We start from the raw sequence: 20,774 nt of genomic DNA on the forward strand, positions 1-20,774 counted from the left end.
TATTTTATTTACAAAAAAAGTTCTTAGGTTCAAAAAAACATTCAGTGAACGGAAAAAGTGAGGTCGGTAATATAGGTACTTAGCTGTGTCACATGCCCTTAAATGGTAAATTTGTGTCTTATTTTTTTCCGTAACCGAATTGCAGAATAAAAATAAAATGTTTACCTTTTTAAATATATGACATAAAATCACCATTTCTAATATTTTGTAAAAGTTTATTTAAATCATTAGATGAATACCAAAATAACAATATTTCAATAAATTAACTTATGGGTTAATCAGTATTCAATTCACGACATAATTTTGAAGTGTCTTGATTTCTTTTGAAATATTTCAGGGTATTTTTACATATTCCCAAAAATGCTCAGTAGATTTCAACCATTTGAAGGGATTTTCAATATTTTAGGTTATTATTAAAACATCGAAGGAATTATTAATAATTTCGTTAATTTGTAGGGATTTGAAATATTTAATCAATATTCCACTTTCAAAAGATTTGACAGGATTTTAACATATTTTAGAGAATTTTAAAAGATTCTTTTTCTATTGATTTCAATAATTTAAAGGGTTTTCAAAGCGATTGCAATATTTTAGAATGAAGAATTTTCTATAATTTCAAAAGATATGAATTGATTTAACAGGATCAATAAGGGTTTAAAGGTATTTTAAAAGGTTTCGCCGGATTTCATCAGATTTCCGTTTATTTCATTGATTTGAAGGGATTATAATGTATTTTACTCAATGTATTTTACTACATTTTCCCAGATTTTAGGAAATATTATCATAGAACTTCACAGGATTTAAAAATATTATGGTATATTTCAGAGAATTTGTTTACGAGAAGTGAGGTATTTTGTAGGTTTTCAAATATTTAAAGAGATTTGAAATTATTCTTTGGAATTCACACTGAATTCTTTGAAATTCTTTTGAAGTTTTTAAATTTACTTGAATATTTTTAAACTTACTCAATTCTACTCAATTCAGTTGATTTTTTCATAGTTGTTATTTTATTGATCCTAAGGATCCATTTATAAAATGATCAAAGGATTAGAAATATTTTAGACTATATCAAAAGATTGGAAATAGTTTAGGAAAGTTTAAAAGATTCCCAGACATTTTTTATTTATTTCCATGGTTTGAAGGGTATTTCAAAGATATTGAAGAATTTATTCACACGAAGTGAGGAATTTCGTAGGGTTTCAAAGATTTGTAGAGATTTACAAATATTTATTTGCAATTCATTTGGAATTCGCTCTGAATTCTTTTAAATTCTTTTGAATTCTTGTAATTTCATTCAATTTTACTCAGTTAAATGTATTCTTAAAACGTTTTTGTTTAACTTACCTCAAAGTCTTTTAAATTCACCTTAAATTCGTAGACATTTCATCAAATTCTTTTGAATGCCCTTTTAATTTTTCTATACTCATTTCAAACTTACTCAATTCAATGATTTAAACAAAATATTTTAAAATTGATTTCAATTCATTTGATTGCTTTTGTAATTCAGCTTGATTTTTTTATTAATTTCATCGAATTCTTCTCATTTACCATAAAATCCATTAAATTCTCTCAATTTATACTGGAATCAATGGCATTTTTTCAATGTTTAAAGTTATTTCGAATTCCTTTGAATTCTTTTTAAAAGTTGGTTTGCTGTTATTAGTCACTTTTTTGGTTATAAATTAGTAGGGTTTTTAAAAGATCCTGAAGTATTTTAACCTCATCTAAAATTCTTAACCATTTCATCATATTTTTTTGGAATTCCCTTGAATAATTCTATGCTTATTTCAAAGTTACTGAAATCAATTAATTTTTTTTCTTCATATTTTGAGATTGTTTTCAATTCATTTGAACCTTTTAAAATTCATCTTTTATTTGAATTACCTAATTTGAATTTTCACTTGATTCTCGGGTGTTCTTTCTTAGGTGTCAGAGAGAGAGAGAGAGAGAGAGAGCATCGTGGTTGCGTTGCTGTTCCTGCCTGCTAAAAATGGGACGACTGAAAAATCTCGAAAAATAAAATTCCGGACACTGAAATTCCCGAATAATAAAAATGCCAAAAAATACCAAATTTGACAATTCCCTTATAATAAAATTCCCGGCATTTAATAATATTGCCAAATTGGAAAAATCCCGAATAATAACATTTCCGACAAAAATGGCCGAATTATAAAATATCCAAATTGAAAAATTCCCGAAGTGAAACAATTACAATTTTTTATAACTAAGTTTTTTTGGTTACAAATACAATAATGAAATATTATTTTTTCAAATTATTTGTAATGTTTAATTTCGGGAATTATACAATTCAAAAATTTTCCATTTCGGATATTTTATAATTCTTTAATTTTTTTCGGGAATTTTCCAATTTGGTAATTTTTAGTCGTCCAAAATTTCCAATTCGGATATTTTATAAGTCGCCCATTTTATTATTCGGGAATTTTCCAATTCGGTAATATTATTAACTGCCATGCATTTTATTATTCGAGAATTTTTCAATTTGAGAATTTTATTATTTGGGAATTTTTCAATTCGGTATTATTAACTTTTCGGCAATTTTATTATTCGCCAATTCTAATATTCGGGAATTTTATTTTTCGGGATTTTTCAGTCGTCCCCTAAAAATTTTATTTTTATTCATTTATTTTTTTTGCATTGGTTGGTGATTATTTTTTACAAATGTTTTTTGTTGTGGTTTGATAATGATACAAAGAAAGAAGACGAAAGAAATAAAAAAGAGAAGGAAGGGGATTTGGTTGGTTGTCATCTCATTTTTCTTTCCTCTTTTTTATTTTTGTCCCAAGGAAGAATCTTTTTCTTTTCTTTTTTGTGATGGAAAAAAAAACAAGAAATTGTTATTTTTTCAGATTGAAATAGGAACATTTTATGGTAGTTGTCCAAATTTGGTCGTTAAATTCTTGGTTTTATTTTCAGGGATTCTGCACAATAATTTTAAATCCCTTGAAATCTGCTGAAAAATAATAGGGGAGACCTGATGTTTGCTTTTTCAGGTTGGTCAACACATCGGTGCTTTGGATTATCTCTTACCTCAAGAATATGTCACAAATTTACGGATTTTGCACAGCTCCGCACCCCAGTCTTCTTTCAAGGACGTCCTCACCGTCATCAAAGAAGACTTTAAAAACGATCCTTATGAAATATTTGAATCGATCGATGAGCATCCTTTGGGGACAGCAAGTCTTGCACAAGTTCACAAAGCCGTTCTCAAGGATGGAAGTTCTGTCGCCGTGAAAGTGCAGCATCGCTCAGTCAAATCGAACTCCTACGTCGATATAAAAACAATGGCAGCACTTGTGAAAATTACCTCTTGGATATTCCCGGATTTTGAATTCGAGTGGCTTGTCGATGAAACGAAAAAAAATATCCCTCGCGAGTTGGATTTTACGCAAGAGGGGAGAAATGCTGAAAAGTTGCAGATTATGTTTAAACAGTACCACTGGCTGAAGGTATTATAAATTCGAATTTTACTCAATTTGATTTTTGCCATATTGTTATTTTCTTAAAAACTACGAAATATCAAAATTGTTTTAGGTACCGAGTATTTATTGGGATGTTTCATCGCCTCGAGTGCTAACAATGGAATTTGTAGATGGCGGACAAATCAACGATGTGTCTTATCTGCGAAAGAACGGCCTCAATTTTTACGAAGTTAGCAACAAATTGGGCCGTTTATATAGTCACATGATCTTCATAACTGGTTTCGTTCATTCGGATCCTCATCCAGGAAATATTCTTGTACGGAAAAAGGGAAATGAGGCTGAAATCGTGCTTCTTGATCATGGACTGTACGCAGATTTGACGAACGAATTCCGATGGGAATATTCAAAACTTTGGCTGGCAATTTTGAATGGTGATAAGGTAAACTAACATTTTTTAAAATGAGTATTATTGGAAAAACTATTAAAGTTCCTTAAATTATGCGATTCCTTTCGATACCCCTTAAAGATTATAAAATCACTTTGAAATTTTTTAAATCTGTTGAATTCTGTTTAGATACTTTGAAAACCCTGTAAAATGTTATGAATTCTGAAGGGAATTTCCTGATATCCTGGAAAATTTATTAAAATACCTTAAGACTGAGAGTCTTTCAAATCAGTTTGATTTCATCAATTTTTTTAATAATCAGTTGAATCTTTATCCTTTTCATTTATGTCATCCAGTTTACCATTCGTATTTCGAAAATCTTTCACTTACAAATTTTTCACTTTGAATTTGAATTTCCAGACGTACTATTTTCAATTTTAAAATAACTTTAAAATAATATGCTCACAATTAAAGGCTTTTATTCAATTTAAAATTATTTTTTTAGTCTAAAATTTTAATTTTTTTAATTAAGAAAAATAAAAATTTAATAATATTTAAAATATTTGATTGTTCATGTAAAATCAGAAATTATAAATCAAATATTCAAAGCTAAACTTTGAACGTTACAATTTTTATTCTTCTATTTGAAAACCTTTAATTTATAAGTAAAATTGTTAAATTATTATCTATAATAAATGTTGAACGCCTGTAATTCATAGAAAAAAAATCGATTAAGTTGCGGAGATGTTTAAAAGCTCTGAAAAGATTCCAAATTAATTAAAATTTTGAAATGATTGCTTGTTAAGAATTATGAAAGTCTTCAAAAGAAGAAAAAACATTTTCTTAAGATTCCTAAAGAAATCTAAAATGAATTTTTTATTTTAAAAATTAATTTTAAGAGAATATTTAAAAAGATTTAAAAAGATTTTTAAAATTGTCCAAAATTAATCTGGAAGATTTTAAGGCTATATTTTTTATTTCGCTGGATTAAACAAAAAATTAGGAAGAATTCAAATCATTTTTAAAAAAATGTTTAGAAGTTCTAAAATATTTTTAAAAGATAATTTAAAATTTCAATAAATGTAAAACAACGTGTAGATTTTTTAAAATTTTGAAGCTTATTAAGGATTTGCAAACTATTTAAACTGAAAATAATTAAATTTTTAATTTAAGAAGTGTTCAATTTATTTTAAAAATGTAATCGTTCAATTTGTAATATTTCTAGCTTAAAATTGCTTAAAAATAATTTGCAGCTCAGTTTTTATTACTTCGAATAGAAACATGTTTAGTTGTAGAGTTTGAATTTTTTAATTTCATTGACCGTGAAAAAATGTTTGCGAACTGGGAAAAAACCGGGAATTTTTTTATGTCATTAAAACGGCCACCCTTAAAATCTCTTCAAATCTCTGAAAATCCTTGAAATCGCCCTAAAATATTTAAAATGCTCCCTTACTTCTTTGAGATGGCACATATTCTTTCATTTAACATTCTTCGAACAATGATGGTGAATTCTTATAAATTCTATCAAAATCTTCCAGATCTTCCGAAATTCTTTAAAATCGTATACACTTTTTTTAAATCTCTTAAAATTATGAAAATACTTGGAAGTGTCTTCAATTTCTTTAAAACTCCTTGTAATACTTTAAAATAACTTAAAATATTTCAAATCCTTTGAAATTCTTGAAATTTTGTACGTAGCTCTGAAAAAAATTTTATAAACTTTTAATATATATTTACTAAAATATTTTAAAAGAAAACTTTGAATTCCTTCAAATTGTTTAGTTCTATTGATAATCCTTGGGAACCTTTTAAAATATCGTAAAGTCTTTAAAATTCTTTCAAATCTTTGTATTCACCCAATTCTTATGACAAAAATGGAGATAATTTTGGGATAGTAAATGTTCCTTTAATTTAACGTCCTTTTTTTAAATCCCTTCGCAATATTGAAATATTTGAAATAGTGAAATCTTCAGAATTCTGATCAAACCTTCTCAAAATTCATTAAAATTTCTTTAAAATATTTGGAAAGCTTGGAAATCCTCTAAAAGCTGATTTGTAAATCTCTTTAAATTTTTTTAATTTGACGGAATCAATTCTTCTGAAATTCTTCGAAATTTATAGAGGTTTAAAAATAATTTTTTATATCTACTGAAATCTGTTAGAAGTTACTTGGAATCCCATGAAATTCCTTCTAAATCTTTAATATTTATTTAGCGCTTTGGAATTATTACAAATCCATTGAAACCCCTAATGAATTCTTGTTAAATTCCTCCAATTGTCTTTAATTCCTTTTAAATTACTTTAAACGTTTAAAAGCTTTGAACAGTCCTTAAAATAATAAAAGTCTTTCAAATTTCTACGAATTCCCTTGAAAGCTGTTGAAACCCTTTTAGATGGCTTGAAATCTTTCAAATCTTTTTAAATATTTCAAAAAAATTGCGTAGATCGGTTTTTACGACCGGTATACTGAACTTTTACGAGGCTGAATTTCAATTTACATTTTGTGTTAAATGTTATTTTATTGAACAATTTGACAAAAATCGTATTTTCCAATGAATTATTTTTGATCTTCATGTAAATCAGTAAATTACAACAGAAATCAATAGAAATCGATCCACAGACACAAATATCATAGGAATAAATTATTGAAGCAAAAATTTCAGTATTATCAACAAATTTTATAATCGAATATACATTTATAGAACTTTTATAGGATTAAATATTTTCAGGAAGACTAGTTGCTGCGAATGACTGTGTTATTGTCTATCTGAGAAATTTTATTTCAAGTTAGCAATTAGAATTGTTAATAAATTCATTAATAATTAATTGCTGAATTGAAATAAAATTTATCAGCTAGATCAACACAGTCATTCGTAGCAGCTGGTCTTCGTGAACAATTTTTTTTTTCTGTAGAAACACAACTATAATGCAATTGTTTATATATATTATTAATAACAATGACTGATAATTACGCCTAACAGCGTTTTTAATGTCAAATAATATTGTGGTGTATTTAAATATGATGTTTCATGATGAGAAAATATTTAATTCTATTAAAGTTCTATAAATGTATATTTGTTTATAAAATTTGTTTATAACACTGAAATGTACTTTATTGGTTTACACGAAGATTAAAAAAAAGTTAATTGTAAAATAAGATTTTTTCCAATTGTTTAATAACATAACATTTAAAACATATTGGAAATTAAAATTTCTGTCTTGAAGGATTGATGCGAAATTTAATCCAGAGTATTTCTATTTTTTCAACCTTAAAATTAACAATAAAATTAATACCTTTAGCTTAATTTGTCCACGAAAATCCATTGCTGGACTGCTGTGCGATTGATGAATTTCAGTCCGCTTCTGATGATAATTTATGCAACGATCTTTATTTTCAGACGGCAATGCAAAAACATTGCGCAAAACTTGGTGTTGGAGAGTTGTACGCTCTTTTTGCGTGTATGGTTTCGGGAAGAACTTGGGAAACAATAATGAATGGAGTACAAAAGAATAAATATTCCTCGACCGAAAAAGAACTTTTCCAGAAGGAGATTCCAAATTTGCTTCCTCAGATCAGCAGTGTTTTGCAAAGGGTTGATAGACAAATGCTCTTGATTCTCAAGACGAACGATTTGATTCGTTGTATTGAATACACTTTGAACACTCAATCACGAATGTCTGCGTTTATGGAAATGTCAAAGTGTTGCGTCCAATCTGTTTACGGCGAAAAACTCAAATCGTGTGAGACTAATTGGTCTAGATGGACAGTTTCCATTTCTGAGCAATGGACGCTTTTTAAACTTTCGCTCTATTATGTGTATTTGGGTATGTTAAACTTCAATATTATGAAAAGCGTGGAGTCGCTTCAAAACAAGGACTTTTATCCCATTTAACGAATGTGGATTTTAGTCTGCTCTTTTATTTATTAATCACGTGAAAGTCAAGAGAGCGAATTAAATTCGCGGAGAATCTTCGAATCTTCGGAGAGTATTAAATTTTTATTTTTATGAAAGGCTATGCTAAAAAACTATTCTTGAAAGGGTTTGGTATTTTTAACTAATTTTTTCCCCAGAGCTCAAATGCTTGAAACTTTGCCAAGATTCAAATACCTCATGCATACCTTTTTTTTAATAATGCACGTACAAATATTGTTTAATATATAAATATATGTATATTTTTTTTATGATTGCGAGCAGCATAATCAATTCGTAAAATTTCAGAAGATTTTAGAAAAGAGTAGATATAAAATTGAGTGGATGTGTGAGTTAGCCAAAGGAACAGAAGTCATCAGTGTTTTGTGCCATGCTTAAATATAAAATGTAAGTTTGACATGAAAAAATCTAGTGTATTTAAACTAAAAGGATTATTTTATACAACAAATGTAAATATTCGGAAAATACATGTTTATGTAAAAGTCCAAAATATAAAATATATTTTTAAGTGTTATAAATAAAATAAAGGAAGTTTTTAAACACACACCATAAACCATTTTCCCGTATAAAATAGTTTTTATTGAATCAAATGATTTACAAAATTACATTCAATGCATTTTTTTCATTATCTAGACAATTCTTAATTTAATTGTATGAATATTACCTTTTCCAGCTCAATTTTAAACTAGAAGTTTAGACATGTACGGACCATCGAGTTCGTATCCTATTTTCCGATAATAATTTCTAGTTCCGACACCTGAAAATAAGTGTTTTTAGAAATTAAAAATACAAACTTCAGAAAACAAACCACTTTTGGATCCGGAAAACCTGGAAAACCATGCTTTTCTTCATTTACATCAAAAATATTAATGATATTGAAAAATTGTTTAAATGGAAGTTTTAAATCTCTATGAAATATATAATTTTTGTTGTGTTTAATTTTTTCATCGAAACAACCCGGTCCGAAAAAGGGTGTAAAAAAAGTAAACAAAATTGATATATTTCAAAACCATCGCGTTTCAAGTTTTATGCACAACCCTATCGAAAATAAATTAAATAATTTGATGCCAAAAATATACTTTCTTGTAAAATATTAAAACCAAAATAAAATACAAAATTCTTCCAAATGATAGACAATAGTTCTAATTTCCTGTAATTTTTGTTTTAATTTAATCTACCTATTTGTGTTTTTCTGTAAAAATGAAAAAAATCTACCAAAAATTAGAAATAAAATTTAAGTTTGGCTTTTAAGATTAATTTTGGTAAAATTTTAGATTATAAACAAAAACTACCCAGAGTTTTTAATCGTCGAAAATAGTGATTTACATTTTTTATGGATTCTACTAGTAAGTAACATATAAAAAATTCCCATTCATTTTTAAAAATATCAACAACTTTTTTTTGGTGACATTTTCACCTTTTTTCTATTTTTGATATAATATAACAGTATAACTCTGTTCGATAGTACGATATTAAATTCAATTTAAACCGCTTCGAATTCCTAAATTTTCAAACAAAATAATTTCATTTTTAACAAGATAGATGAATTTTTAACCAAATAGTTGCATTATCAATAAAAAAATATTAATTAAAAATAATAAAGGCCAAATATTTGAATGTTCAAGTTTCAAAATAGTTGAATTTTGAACTGAAAAATATCAGTTTTCAACAAAAAATGGATTAGTTAAATTTTCAGTCAAAAAAATTAATTTTCCACAAAAAATAAAAAAATAACATTTTAAACCAAAGAAATTAATTTTTAACTAAAATTATAAATATTCAACTGGAATAGCTTAATTTTAAATCTGATACATTTTTAACAAGAGTTTAAATTTCTACCGAAGAATTAATTTCAAGCTAAAATGGTGAATATTTAATTGGAATACTTAAATTTTCAATAAAAAAGATTAGGAAAAAAAACGATTTTTAAACAAATTACACGAATTTTCAACAAAATATTTGACTTTTAAACTAAAAAAGACAAAGTTTCAACCAAATAGTTGAATTTCAACTTAAAAGATACATTTTTAACCGAACCGATGAATTTAAAAAAAAAAAGATGAATCTTTAGATAAACTAGTCGAATTTCCAACCAAATGATGAATTTTCAATTAAAAAAGATACATTTTCAACTAAAAATCGAATGGTTAAATTTTTAGTCAAAAAAGTTAATTTTAGCTAAACAGATGAACTTTAAAATGGTTGAATTTTTAACCAAAAAGATACTTTTCTAACCAAAGTTACAGGTTTCAGTATTAAAATAACAAATTAAAAAAAAAAGTTTTATTTTCAAATAAAGTAATGAAGTTTCAACTGAAATAGTTCAATTTAATTCAAAAAAAAAAAAAAATGAAATTGCAACTTAAATGAATAATGTTTATCTAGAATTATTGAAGTTTCAACTGAAATTATGAATTCTTAACTGGAATAGTTCAATTTAAAACAAATGAAAATAATGAAATTAGAACTGAAATGATTAATCTTTATCTAGAATTATTGAATGTTCAACCAAAAATGTGTATTTCCAATCAAGGTGATTAATTTCTATACAAAAAAAAAAAAACACGCAGTTTCAACTGAAATAGATAATTTTTCAAGCGAAAATTGAAGTTAAATTTTTAGTTAAAAAATGTCCAACAGCATAGTTAAAGTTTCAACCAGGAAAAGTTCAATTTTTAGTAATAAAAATTCAGCCAAAGAAAAAACAAGTTTTCAACCAGAAAAATTAATTTCCAATTCAAATGATGAAAATGTAGTAATTGATATTACAGCAAAGATTTCCATTTTTAATAAAAAACAATTAAATTCAAATAGAAAAAAACGATTTTTCAACATGACTTGCATTTTTAATTAAGAAAGATTTGTTTGGCTCAGAGAAAAAAAAATTGCAGACAAACTGTTGAACTTTCAAGCAAAAAGATGATTGCTCAAACAATAAGATTAATTTTACACCATTATAGAACGAATTTTCAACCAAATACATGAATTTTGAACCAGAAACATGAATTTTCGATTTAGAACGATCAATTTACGAGAAAAAATAGAATAGTTAAATTTTCAGCTAAACAAATTAATTTCAAACAAAACAACAATATTGTTAAATACAGTAATATAAAGCTACTTTTACAAATGAACAATTATTGTTATTCAAATTTAGATTGCAATTAGAAACAAATTAATTATGCTTTCGAAAAAAGGTCCTGAATAAAAAAAAAACATTTGCCATAAAACTTACCTGATATGACGGCGATTTTCGTAGATCCGTGTTCTTCTCTGGCAATTCTTTCTGCTTCTTCCATGAGAAGCATTCCGAAACCTTGATGTTGAAATTTGGTTGGATCACGGGCATTTACTGGAACGACACTTCCATAAACGTGCAGTTCCCTCACAATTGAGCACTTTTCTTTTAACTCCGCTCTGAAAAATGTAAGAAATGTGTTAAAGCTTGTGAGAAAAAGGTACTATTTAAAATAGAAATTAGATAATCATACCGGAATGTTTCATTGGAGCATTTTCTGAGTCTCAAAAGACCAACTAAAATGTCTTTAGTTGGATCTTCGTAGGAGAGAAACGTTTCCCAACCATTATTAGCGACGTAATCTCTACGAATGAGTTCAACTTCGTAGGGCTGAACTTTATTGTGAATTTCTTGAATTCCAACTTCTCGAGTTCTAACGTCTCGACAGTCAGTTCCGAAATCCTTCATTCTTGCAAGAGCCAATTCTCTCAAATTGCCGTGCTCGACACCAGAACTGCGATCAAATTTACGATAAAATATTTGCTCGAATCTACGGAAATCTAATTTAATAAAAAAAAAATGAATTACCTAACTAGAGGCATCGGAATGTCTCTCTGAACTCGATAAACACGCGTCCATGGAGGGACCAAAGCGAGAATACGAGCAATTAGATCCACAAGTACACTTGGAGGATAACTCTTGTATCTTCCAGTTTTCCATAATTCATACAAACCCGTGCCACGAATGACCAGAGTGGGATAAATCTTCAAACCATCTGCTCTAAATGCAGGATTTCCGAAAAATTCCTATATAAAGAACAGGAAATTGAATTTTTAATTTTGATCAATCTTTCGTCTCTTAATATTAAAATTTAAGTCATTAAATTCAGAATAAATCAAAATATCAATTTCTCTTCAACGTCCAACAGTGAAAGTTAACTACGAAATAATGCTTGGAAATTTAGAAAAATAAGAATCTACAGATCAAATCTGGATCATACGCTCTTAAATGTCTCCATTCAAATTTAAAAAAATAAAATTAACGAAAGAGGAAAGAAAAGTAAGGCATTCTCAAAATTCCCTTCCTTTTTTCTCGCGTTTTATGTTTGTTTTTTTAAATCAAAATCAAAAAAATATTTACATAAAACAACCCTTTCGAAGTAATAAAAAACTATTTTTGTTTACAAGTCAAACCCCATAAAGTAACCAGAATCACCATGAGATTCAAAATACGTCTTTTTTTCCTCTCTTTTTATTTTCGATTTTTAATTTGAAGGAAGACATTTAAGAGTATTTTGTCTAAATTTGATCATTAGATTCTTGGCTTTTTCATTTCCAAGAATTCCATAGTTAAACTTTTAATTACATGTTATAGAAATAATAAGAAAATGATTTATCGGTGGTCGTTTTCATTGAGGAAAAAACCCAGCTTTTTCGCGGTTGGCACGAATTTTTCACGGTCATTGAGATTCAAAAACTCAAATCTTAAAGCTAGAATTGTTTTATTTGAATTTGTAAAAACTGAAATGCAAATTAAAACACTTAAAGTCGAACTCTTTAAAATTTTAAAGTTTGAAACTTCAAGCTTACAATTTTTGTATTTGAGTGCTTCACAATTTACAATCATGAAATAGAAGCTTTTAACATTTTTTAACTGAACAATATTTAAATTAAATGCCGTTAAAATGCCAAATTAAAGTATTAAATATTTTATAAACTTTACAGTTTAAAGATTTTAAAACTACGAACCCATACTATCATTTTCAATACTCTAAATTAAAGAATGAATCAAGAAATTTTCAAAGTTGTATTAATTTAAGAAATTTTAAGTGGGAAAAATTGGAAGATTGCAAATTTCTTAAACTGATCACTTTTAAAATTAGATATTAAATTATTTTTATTTAGAAAATAACAATGACATTTCATAAGACATTTTTTTATTATCTTATAACCTTTCGAAATCCTTCAATATTATTTCTAAATCTTCAAAAATATACATTTTGTTAAAAAAATTTTGTAATCTTTTCAAATTATTTAAATTTGTTTTCAAAACTTCTAAATATCTTCTCAAATAAATCAAATATTTTACTGAAGCTTTTAATAAACCCTGAAAAATCGCAAAGTAGCCTTAAAATCTTCTATATTATTTGTTGACAATTTCGAAAATCTTTTTAAATCCTTTTAAATATAAGAAATCTTTAAAAAATCTAAATGTTGTTTAAAATGTTTTACAATCTTTTCAACATTTGTAAATACATACATCTTAAAAATACTCGAATTTTGTCTAAATTAATAATTATTCTATTTGTTTTCGGTTTGAAATCTTTTTCAATATTCTGTTAAAATAATTATTTAACATTAAAACCATAAAAAATTGTCCCAGGAACCTTGAATCTTAAAATTTTTCCAAATTTTTAAAAAGCTTCAAAATCTTATTACTAAATCTTCTAAAAATATATTTTGTTCTTAATTTTTTAAAATATTTTTAAGTTTATAATTAAGTTTGAATCTTTTTAATTAAACTTTGGACTCTGAAGTTATATTTCATTTATAATTTCTCATTCTATATAAACAAATGAAGCTATTTCAGGCTGAAACCAATTTAAATAGATTTTGTAATTGATTTAAAAGCATTTAATTATGTATCTATTAATTCGGAATTATTTTAAAAATGTTAATAGTGTATAAAGTTTCAATCAATTATTGTTTAATTTTTAATACACAAACTACAGTTCAATTTTAAAAATCATTAATTAACTTATATTTACAGTTGATCAACTTGAAACGTTTTTTTTTTTTTTTTAAATCAAACGCTATTAATTATTTATTTCTTCGAATCTACAGTTTCAAATTCTTCAAATTTAAAATGTACCCTTAAGAATAAAAATCTAAAATTAGAAATTTTGATTGTAAAAGATTTCAAAATTCAAAATTTTAAACTGAATGATTTTAAAATTTAAAAAGTTGACAATTGTTAGGAATATTAGGAATAAAACTTATTTTAAATTGCGTTATATCATTTTATATGAAATTTGTAAAATTTTAAGTGATTAGATCAATTTTTCTTCTAAAAATGTGTAAAATGCAAGCAAAAAAAAATATCCCAGCCATTTCCCGATGCAACAGTCATCCTGCTGATTGGTAAATTAGTTTTTAACTCACGATAAATTGTTCAATGTCCCTTTCGATGTCGACATTTGGTAAATCTGGCATCATGTGGGCAATTACTTTAAATCCAGCATCTTTAGACATCTGAAAACTTTCACAAACAGCTCGGACTGTATGTCCTCTGTTGGTATCCCGAGCAACATCTTCGTAAACTGACTGCACACCGATTTCCAAACGCGTGCAGCTGTTTTTAAATTTAAATTAATTGTATTAATCTATAAATTAAATTTAATATAACATTCTTTAATTATTAGATTCTATTTCTAAACTGGATATTAATAAATGCACGGTGTTTGAAATAATAAATAAATAAATTTACCCGTAATTCAGCATATCTGATAAATGTTTCTTGAGACAATAATCAGGTCGAGTTTCAATCGTGATTCCAATGCACTTCGTACGGCTTCGTTCTGAATACTTGACAGCTTCCGCCACATTATTACTCACATGTCCGGAGAGTGCGTCATGTAAATTTCTGATAAAAAAATCCCTGTAATCCTCTGGCAGGGACATGAAAGTGCCACCCATAACTATAAATTCTACCTTGTCCACGCTGTGGCCCAACTGTTTCAACTGAATATAGAAAATAGTGGATTAATTTTATAGTACTAGTTTCAACAAATAAAAGACTTCACAGAGATCTTAAAGGATATTTTAGGGGAAATATGGGGACTTAAAATAGAAAAAAGGAGACTTTTAAGGGACTCAAAAAGTAAAAAAGTTACAATAAATACAAATAGTTGTGTAAGAAAAACTGAGTTCAATACAACTTTTAACAACCGGAAAATAATGCGTTACTGTTCTTCTGTCACATCTTGAATAATTATTGATGTATTCAAAATTAAATTAAGAAGAGAATTTTAATTTTAATTTCGCCTCTTTGCTACAGGGAGACACAAAATTCAAAGAGAAAAAACACTCGATTTATGGGTGTACACCAGATTTAAAAAATTGTAAGCGATCTCTAAAGATTTCAAAATTATTAAGAGGATTTTTGTTTCAAGAAAAAAGAAGAGCAGTATTGAGACTGGGAATTCTTTCAATAATAATAATTATTATTTAATTTGTTTTCTAAAATATTTAGTTTGTTTAGGGAGCGTCTATTAATTACTTAAGAATTCCATGGAACTTCTTTAAAATGTTTACCTTCATTCTCAGACTTATGGATCCATACTTCGTAATTATTTTTACAAAGTGTGTAAAATTGTTTATTAATACATATTTATAAACAATTGAAATCCAAAAGGCGCGTTTTTTCGAATAAATTCGGCTATACGCAAACCGAAAGTCGTAGAGATTTGAAATTTTGTTTTCAAACATTTGACATGTTATTTCATAACATATTTTTTTTCAAAATTTTCGGCAGACTACTTATTTCCAAAAAAATTTTGAAATGTCACAAATGGAAATTTTCTTTGAACAAAAAAAATGGTATCGCATGTGTAATTAATTGTTTCTTATGATACAGTATAGTTTTTTAGAGCCCCTATTACGATTCTGATGCCAAAATGGCAAAATTCATGATGGCGGATCCAAAATCAATGACCCTAAAAACCTAAAAGTAACCATTGATGATAAGAATTAGTTTGACAGAAAAATTTGCTGTGGAAATCCCCTCAAATTCTGTTTAGAATCCATGCAATTTTTTGAAATACTTGAATTCAGATAAAATGTTCAATATCACATAAAAATCTCTGAAAATCGGATAAAATCCTGGAAATTACGTAAATTATGACGAAATATTATGAGATTCCTTGCAAATCCTTGCAAATCTGTTGAAATTCCGTGAATTTTTTGAAATCTTATGAAATTCCTTTAAATCTTAGAAATCCCTTGAAATCCCCCGACATCCTTCAAAATTCGTGAAAATACTTCTGTATCTCCTAAAATCCGTTGAAATACCCTCCCTTCTTTTCAAATATTTTGAAATTTCTTAAAATTCTTTCAAATGATTCCATAAGAAGTTTATAATTCTTTTTAATACATTTTAGTCATTTAAAATACCTTGAAATACTTTCAAATTAGAGCAAATCTTTGTAATCTTTTAAAATATTGTTTACAGTGATAATAATTGATGTATTCTTGACTCAATATCAAAAATTTTCTTTGATATTGAAAAAGGTTAAGAGTAAAATGATATATAAATTAAATATTTGGAAATTATTTAAAAACAATGAAAATGACAGAATATTTCAGATTTCAACAAAATATCAAAGATTCCAAAATATGTTCAGAGATTCCGTAATTATTTAGAGCACTTTTATTTTAGAATAAAAAAAAATTATATCAGAAATTGAAATTTTTAGATTATTATCTGTTTTGTAAAATATTTAGTTTGCTTATTCTAAGTATGGTATTTTTCAGTATAAATTTATAAGAAAAGGGTCCTTAGTCAACTGGAAAAGATTGATATTTTATTGATAATTATCAATAAATTATAAAAATAAAAATGTTTGAACAAAATAATTATTAGTAGAAGTACTTAAATAATTCAAACCGTTTGAAAATAATTTGTAATTGTCATTTTTAATTTATTATGATTCAAAATAAAAATAAGCATTAAATTACAATTTAATAAATCCGAAAATAAATCGTACTTAATTTGGTTTTTATTTGTGAATTATAAATTATGATTAACGTGTTTTAAAAATACATTATAAAATAGTTACTAAGAATTTTGTGAACCCAAATATTGGAAATATTTTAAAATAATGTTAAATCTTTAAAGATTTCACAAAGATTCCAAAGATTTCAGGAAATAATATTCACCCGATTTCAAGAGGGATGAGATTCTCCGAACTTTTCAATCATTTTTATTTTAAATAGAGGAATTGTTTTGCATATTAGGGGAAAATTAGTGTAATTATTATTAATTTGCCTACTTGCTCGACACGGTGCCTCGTTTGTAAAAATGGATTGTATCGAGCTCGAATGGCTCTCATTGAAGTTGGTTCATATCCAGTGTAAGATTGTGTGGAATATTCAAAATCAGAATCTGGTCCACCCGGACAATAAACGCATATGTTTCCTGTCATGTTTATATGAGGACATCTGTGAGGTTTACACATCACTGCCACGACTGCTATCTGGAAATAAAAATAAAAATGTACAGAAATTCGAATGAAGTAATTACAGGCCTCGGGCTCATTTCAGAAACAATAATAGTGTTAGGAATTTGAAAAAAGGCTGAAAATAGTGTCATAGAAATGTTCAAGTAATAAATTCATACGTAGTCCCAAATCATACATTTTGAAAGTAGTGAAATTAACTTGAATGCATATTCAAAATTTTATTCTTAGTGTATAAATTATCAGCATTACTATGTATTTATCACAGGCTTTACAGTATTTTCCTTGTTCTCCTCTGTTTCTCGTTTTTCCGCTTATGCCAACTTAAAAATTGTATAATTTGGTATGCAAAGTTAAATTATATTGTTAAAAATTCAACAAATTGATTAATTTTGTTCTCTCTCTTCAACTAAAATTTATTTTCGTTTCAAAATTCAAATATTCTTTCTTCAGAAATTTAACATCTTTTAGTTTAAAAATGCAACTCTCTAAACAAAAATTAACCTATTTGTTGAAAATTCAACTGTTTCGTAAAAAATTCGCGTTTTCGCTCGTAAATTCAACACTTTGGTAAATGATTTACCTATTTGGTTATAAATTTATGTATTCTGTCGAAAATTAGTTTTTTGTTGTTCAATATTAATATTAATTTATATTCATAAATATTAATTTAATATCACATTAATTAATTCATATTAATTTGTTTAATTTTAATTTATTTATCCGGAAATTCATGTCTTTCTGTAGAAATTTAATCTTTTTAGTCAAAAATGCAAATGTCTGGATAAAAATGAACTTTCTTGTTGAAAATTCACCTGTTTTGTAGAAAAATCATAAATTTTCTCTAGCAAATTCCACAACTTGGTAGAAAATTAAACTATTTGGGTAAAAATTGATGAATTTGGTTAAAAATTCATCTTTTTGGTGAAAAATTTATCTTTTTCGGTAGAACGTTTATCTTCTTGGTTGAAAATTAATTTTTTGTGGAAAATTCAACTATTTGGTTAAAAATTCATGTATTTTGTTAGAAAATTTATCTTTTTGGCTGAAAATTTATGTTTTTTAGTGAAATGTCATCTATTTTCTTGAAATCTCATTTCTTTTGTTAGATATCTCATCCTTTTTAGTTAAAAATTCAACTTTTTGTTTGTAAATTAATATATTTAGGTTGAAAATTCTACTCCTTGGTTAAAATTTGAACTACTTCCTTAAAATGTATTTTTTGTTGTTTCATAATTTAAGTTGAAAAATCAACTGATTGGTTGTAAATAAACTTTTTTTTTAATTATATTTTTGTAATGAAAATTAATTATTTTCGATAACAATTAAATTATTCCATTTTTTGTTGAAAATTGATATTTTTAAGTTTAAAAATGCAACTATTTAGTTAAAAAAATTTAGAAAAGAAAAAAATATAAACTAATACTTAATCAAGTAAAACTTGGATTAGCATCACAACCATTGTTAAAACTATTCAGTTGAAAATGTATAGAATTTTTATTGAAAATTCGTCTTTTTGGTGGAAAATTCAACTATTTGGTAAAAAAATGTACGTATTTTGTTGGAAATTCACCTATTTTGTTAGAAAATTAAACTTCTTAGTCAAAAATTCATCTTTCTGGTTGAAAATTAAACTATTTGGTTGAAAAATTCAAGTATTTCATTAAATGCTTATCCCTTAGTCTTAAAAATTCAACATTTTGGATGAAATTATTTTTCCTTATTGGATGAAATTATTTTTCCTTATTGGCTGAGAAATCTTTCTTTTTTAAAAATTCGGCACCTTAATTTGAAAATTCATCTCTTTTGGTAGAAAGTTGATCTTTTTTCATAAAAAATTAAACTGGTTGCTTGACGATTAAACGCTTTGGTTAGAAATTTATCCAATTTGGTTAAATTCAACCGTTTTTTATTCAAAATAAAAATATTTTTTTGGTAAAATGGAAAAGAAAAGAAATAGAGGTATTAGAAGACAATTGTACGAAAATAGTGTATTTAATGTATTTTTTTTCTAAAAATAATAGCAAAATAGTGTCATCGCTAGAAAAAGTGTCAAAAGGTGTCAATTGTGGTGGCCTATAATTAACATATACCTCAAAAATAATTTAATAATATAACTTACACCACTGGCTGTCCTCACAGGCTTTGCCTTCAATTTGGGTAAAAGAATCTTTTTCACATCTGCAGGAACAGCTGCTATGATATCAACAAGTCTTGGAGAAGATTCCAATCCATACTTAGAAGATATTCGAGTTTTTAGTTTATTTAAATCTACATCTCGGTTCTGTCGATGAGCAGTTAGTAACTCCTTAATTATTTCTCCTATTGCCATCATCTTCCGCTCTTCTTTGCTCTCGGCAAAGCCTAAATAATGATAATTAAGAGACGAAATATAGAATTAACTGCAATGTAATAATTATTATAGAAACTAATAGACTCTATTTTAACTCACTATAGTTTTAAAATTAATGTCACCATAAATTACTCTTATGTACTTATCGAAACGCCTCAAAGTATTTTCGTGATATATATTTTTATATTATAATGTTTGATAATTGTTTAGTTTATTAAAATGCAAAATAATGTAGAATTTCCTCTAAATTAAAGAAATATGCATATACAAGCTATTTCTTTTCATGTTGTAAAAAAAAATATTTTATTTCCACATTTTCCAAAAAAAATTGTAATAATTATTTGAATCAACAGGAAAATAAAATAGTTAAAATAATGGTAAACTTATGATAGACATTTAAATAAGTACAAACAGATTAATGAAAAAAACATTAAGAATATTATAGGTTCAAAGAGGTTATGTTTAGAGTATTACGCTTTAGATGTAAAATATTAGAGTATATTTGAGATTTAAAGTTGATAATAGACAGTAATGATTCTACATTACCTCTCAAATTCTTCACCATGATTAAATATTGTGTAAATTAATGTACAGAAGCAAATTTGTTCAACACATACTGAAGTATCTATAACCTCTTATATTATTTTTGCGGAACTGTCGGAACTGTGTCGTCTGCTTCAGGAGCTGATTAGCCAATTGGACGATGGTTTCAATTTTATTTTTATTTTAATCATTTCAAAACGTTTAAAAATAATTTGTCATTCGATTGATTCGTATTAAATTAAAAATCAACATGGTGAAAATCCATTTTTTTTAATAAGTAAGAAAGACTAAGAAGAAAATGGAAAAAGGAAATTAATACGAAAGGTGTTAGAAAAGAAGAATTAATAAAAGAAGTAGAAATAAAAAAATAATCGAAGCAAGTTTAAATATTAAAATAATTTGTGACAATATTGATTCTTCATAAGAAATTAAAAACCTACATGGTAAATATCAATTGTTTTAAAGTAACAAATAAACAGAGACAAGAAGATAAGGGAAATTAAGAAACGTAAAGAAGGAAGAAGAATGAAAAAGGAAGACGACAAATAAAAATATAATCGTAACACATGCATCGCAAATTGAATTTTAGTTTTATTATTTAAATGATTTCAAAATTTTTTTAAATAATTTTCAATGAGATTGATTTAT

General features: G+C 26.2%; 2 protein-coding genes across 2 annotated transcripts in view; one reads left to right on the top strand and one right to left on the bottom strand.

Annotated features, from left to right (window-relative positions):
- The window catches only part of LOC117180607 (aarF domain-containing protein kinase 1), an 8,498-nt gene extending 402 nt beyond the window's left edge, over positions 1-8,096 (top strand). Inside the window, exons 2-4 of the mRNA XM_033373099.1 lie at positions 3,012-3,467; positions 3,553-3,879; positions 7,224-8,096. Coding sequence (XP_033228990.1) covers positions 3,012-3,467; positions 3,553-3,879; positions 7,224-7,718 — 1,278 coding nt within the window. The 3' untranslated portion in view covers positions 7,719-8,096. The remainder of the gene's footprint in view (positions 1-3,011; positions 3,468-3,552; positions 3,880-7,223) is intronic.
- Positions 8,097-8,313: 217 nt separating this feature from the next.
- Positions 8,314-20,257, bottom strand: LOC117180381 (elongator complex protein 3). Its single transcript, XM_033372859.1, has 9 exons — positions 20,130-20,257; positions 19,353-19,594; positions 17,045-17,248; positions 14,482-14,735; positions 14,157-14,346; positions 11,584-11,801; positions 11,249-11,509; positions 10,993-11,174; positions 8,314-8,514 (listed from the first exon to the last, which is right to left on the bottom strand). Exons 1-9 carry the CDS (start codon positions 20,146-20,148, stop codon positions 8,438-8,440), a joined length of 1,647 nt encoding a protein of 548 aa, XP_033228750.1. The 5' UTR covers positions 20,149-20,257; the 3' UTR covers positions 8,314-8,437.
- Positions 20,258-20,774: the final 517 nt, after the last annotated feature.

The sequence above is a fragment of the Belonocnema kinseyi genome, chromosome 9 (assembly GCF_010883055.1).
Source record: "Belonocnema kinseyi isolate 2016_QV_RU_SX_M_011 chromosome 9, B_treatae_v1, whole genome shotgun sequence".
NCBI lineage: Eukaryota > Metazoa > Arthropoda > Insecta > Hymenoptera > Cynipidae > Belonocnema > Belonocnema kinseyi.

What these genes read in the sequence shown, in the direction of transcription:
- LOC117180381 (XM_033372859.1), bottom strand. An exon ending in CTGTGAGGACAGCCAGTGGT is followed by an intron (nt 17,249 to 19,352) that starts GTAAGTTATATT and finishes TTTTATTTCCAG; the next exon opens with ATAGCAGTCGTGGCAGTGAT. An exon ending in CGAGGCACCGTGTCGAGCAA is followed by an intron (nt 14,736 to 17,044) that starts GTAGGCAAATTA and finishes TTCTATATTCAG; the next exon opens with TTGAAACAGTTGGGCCACAG.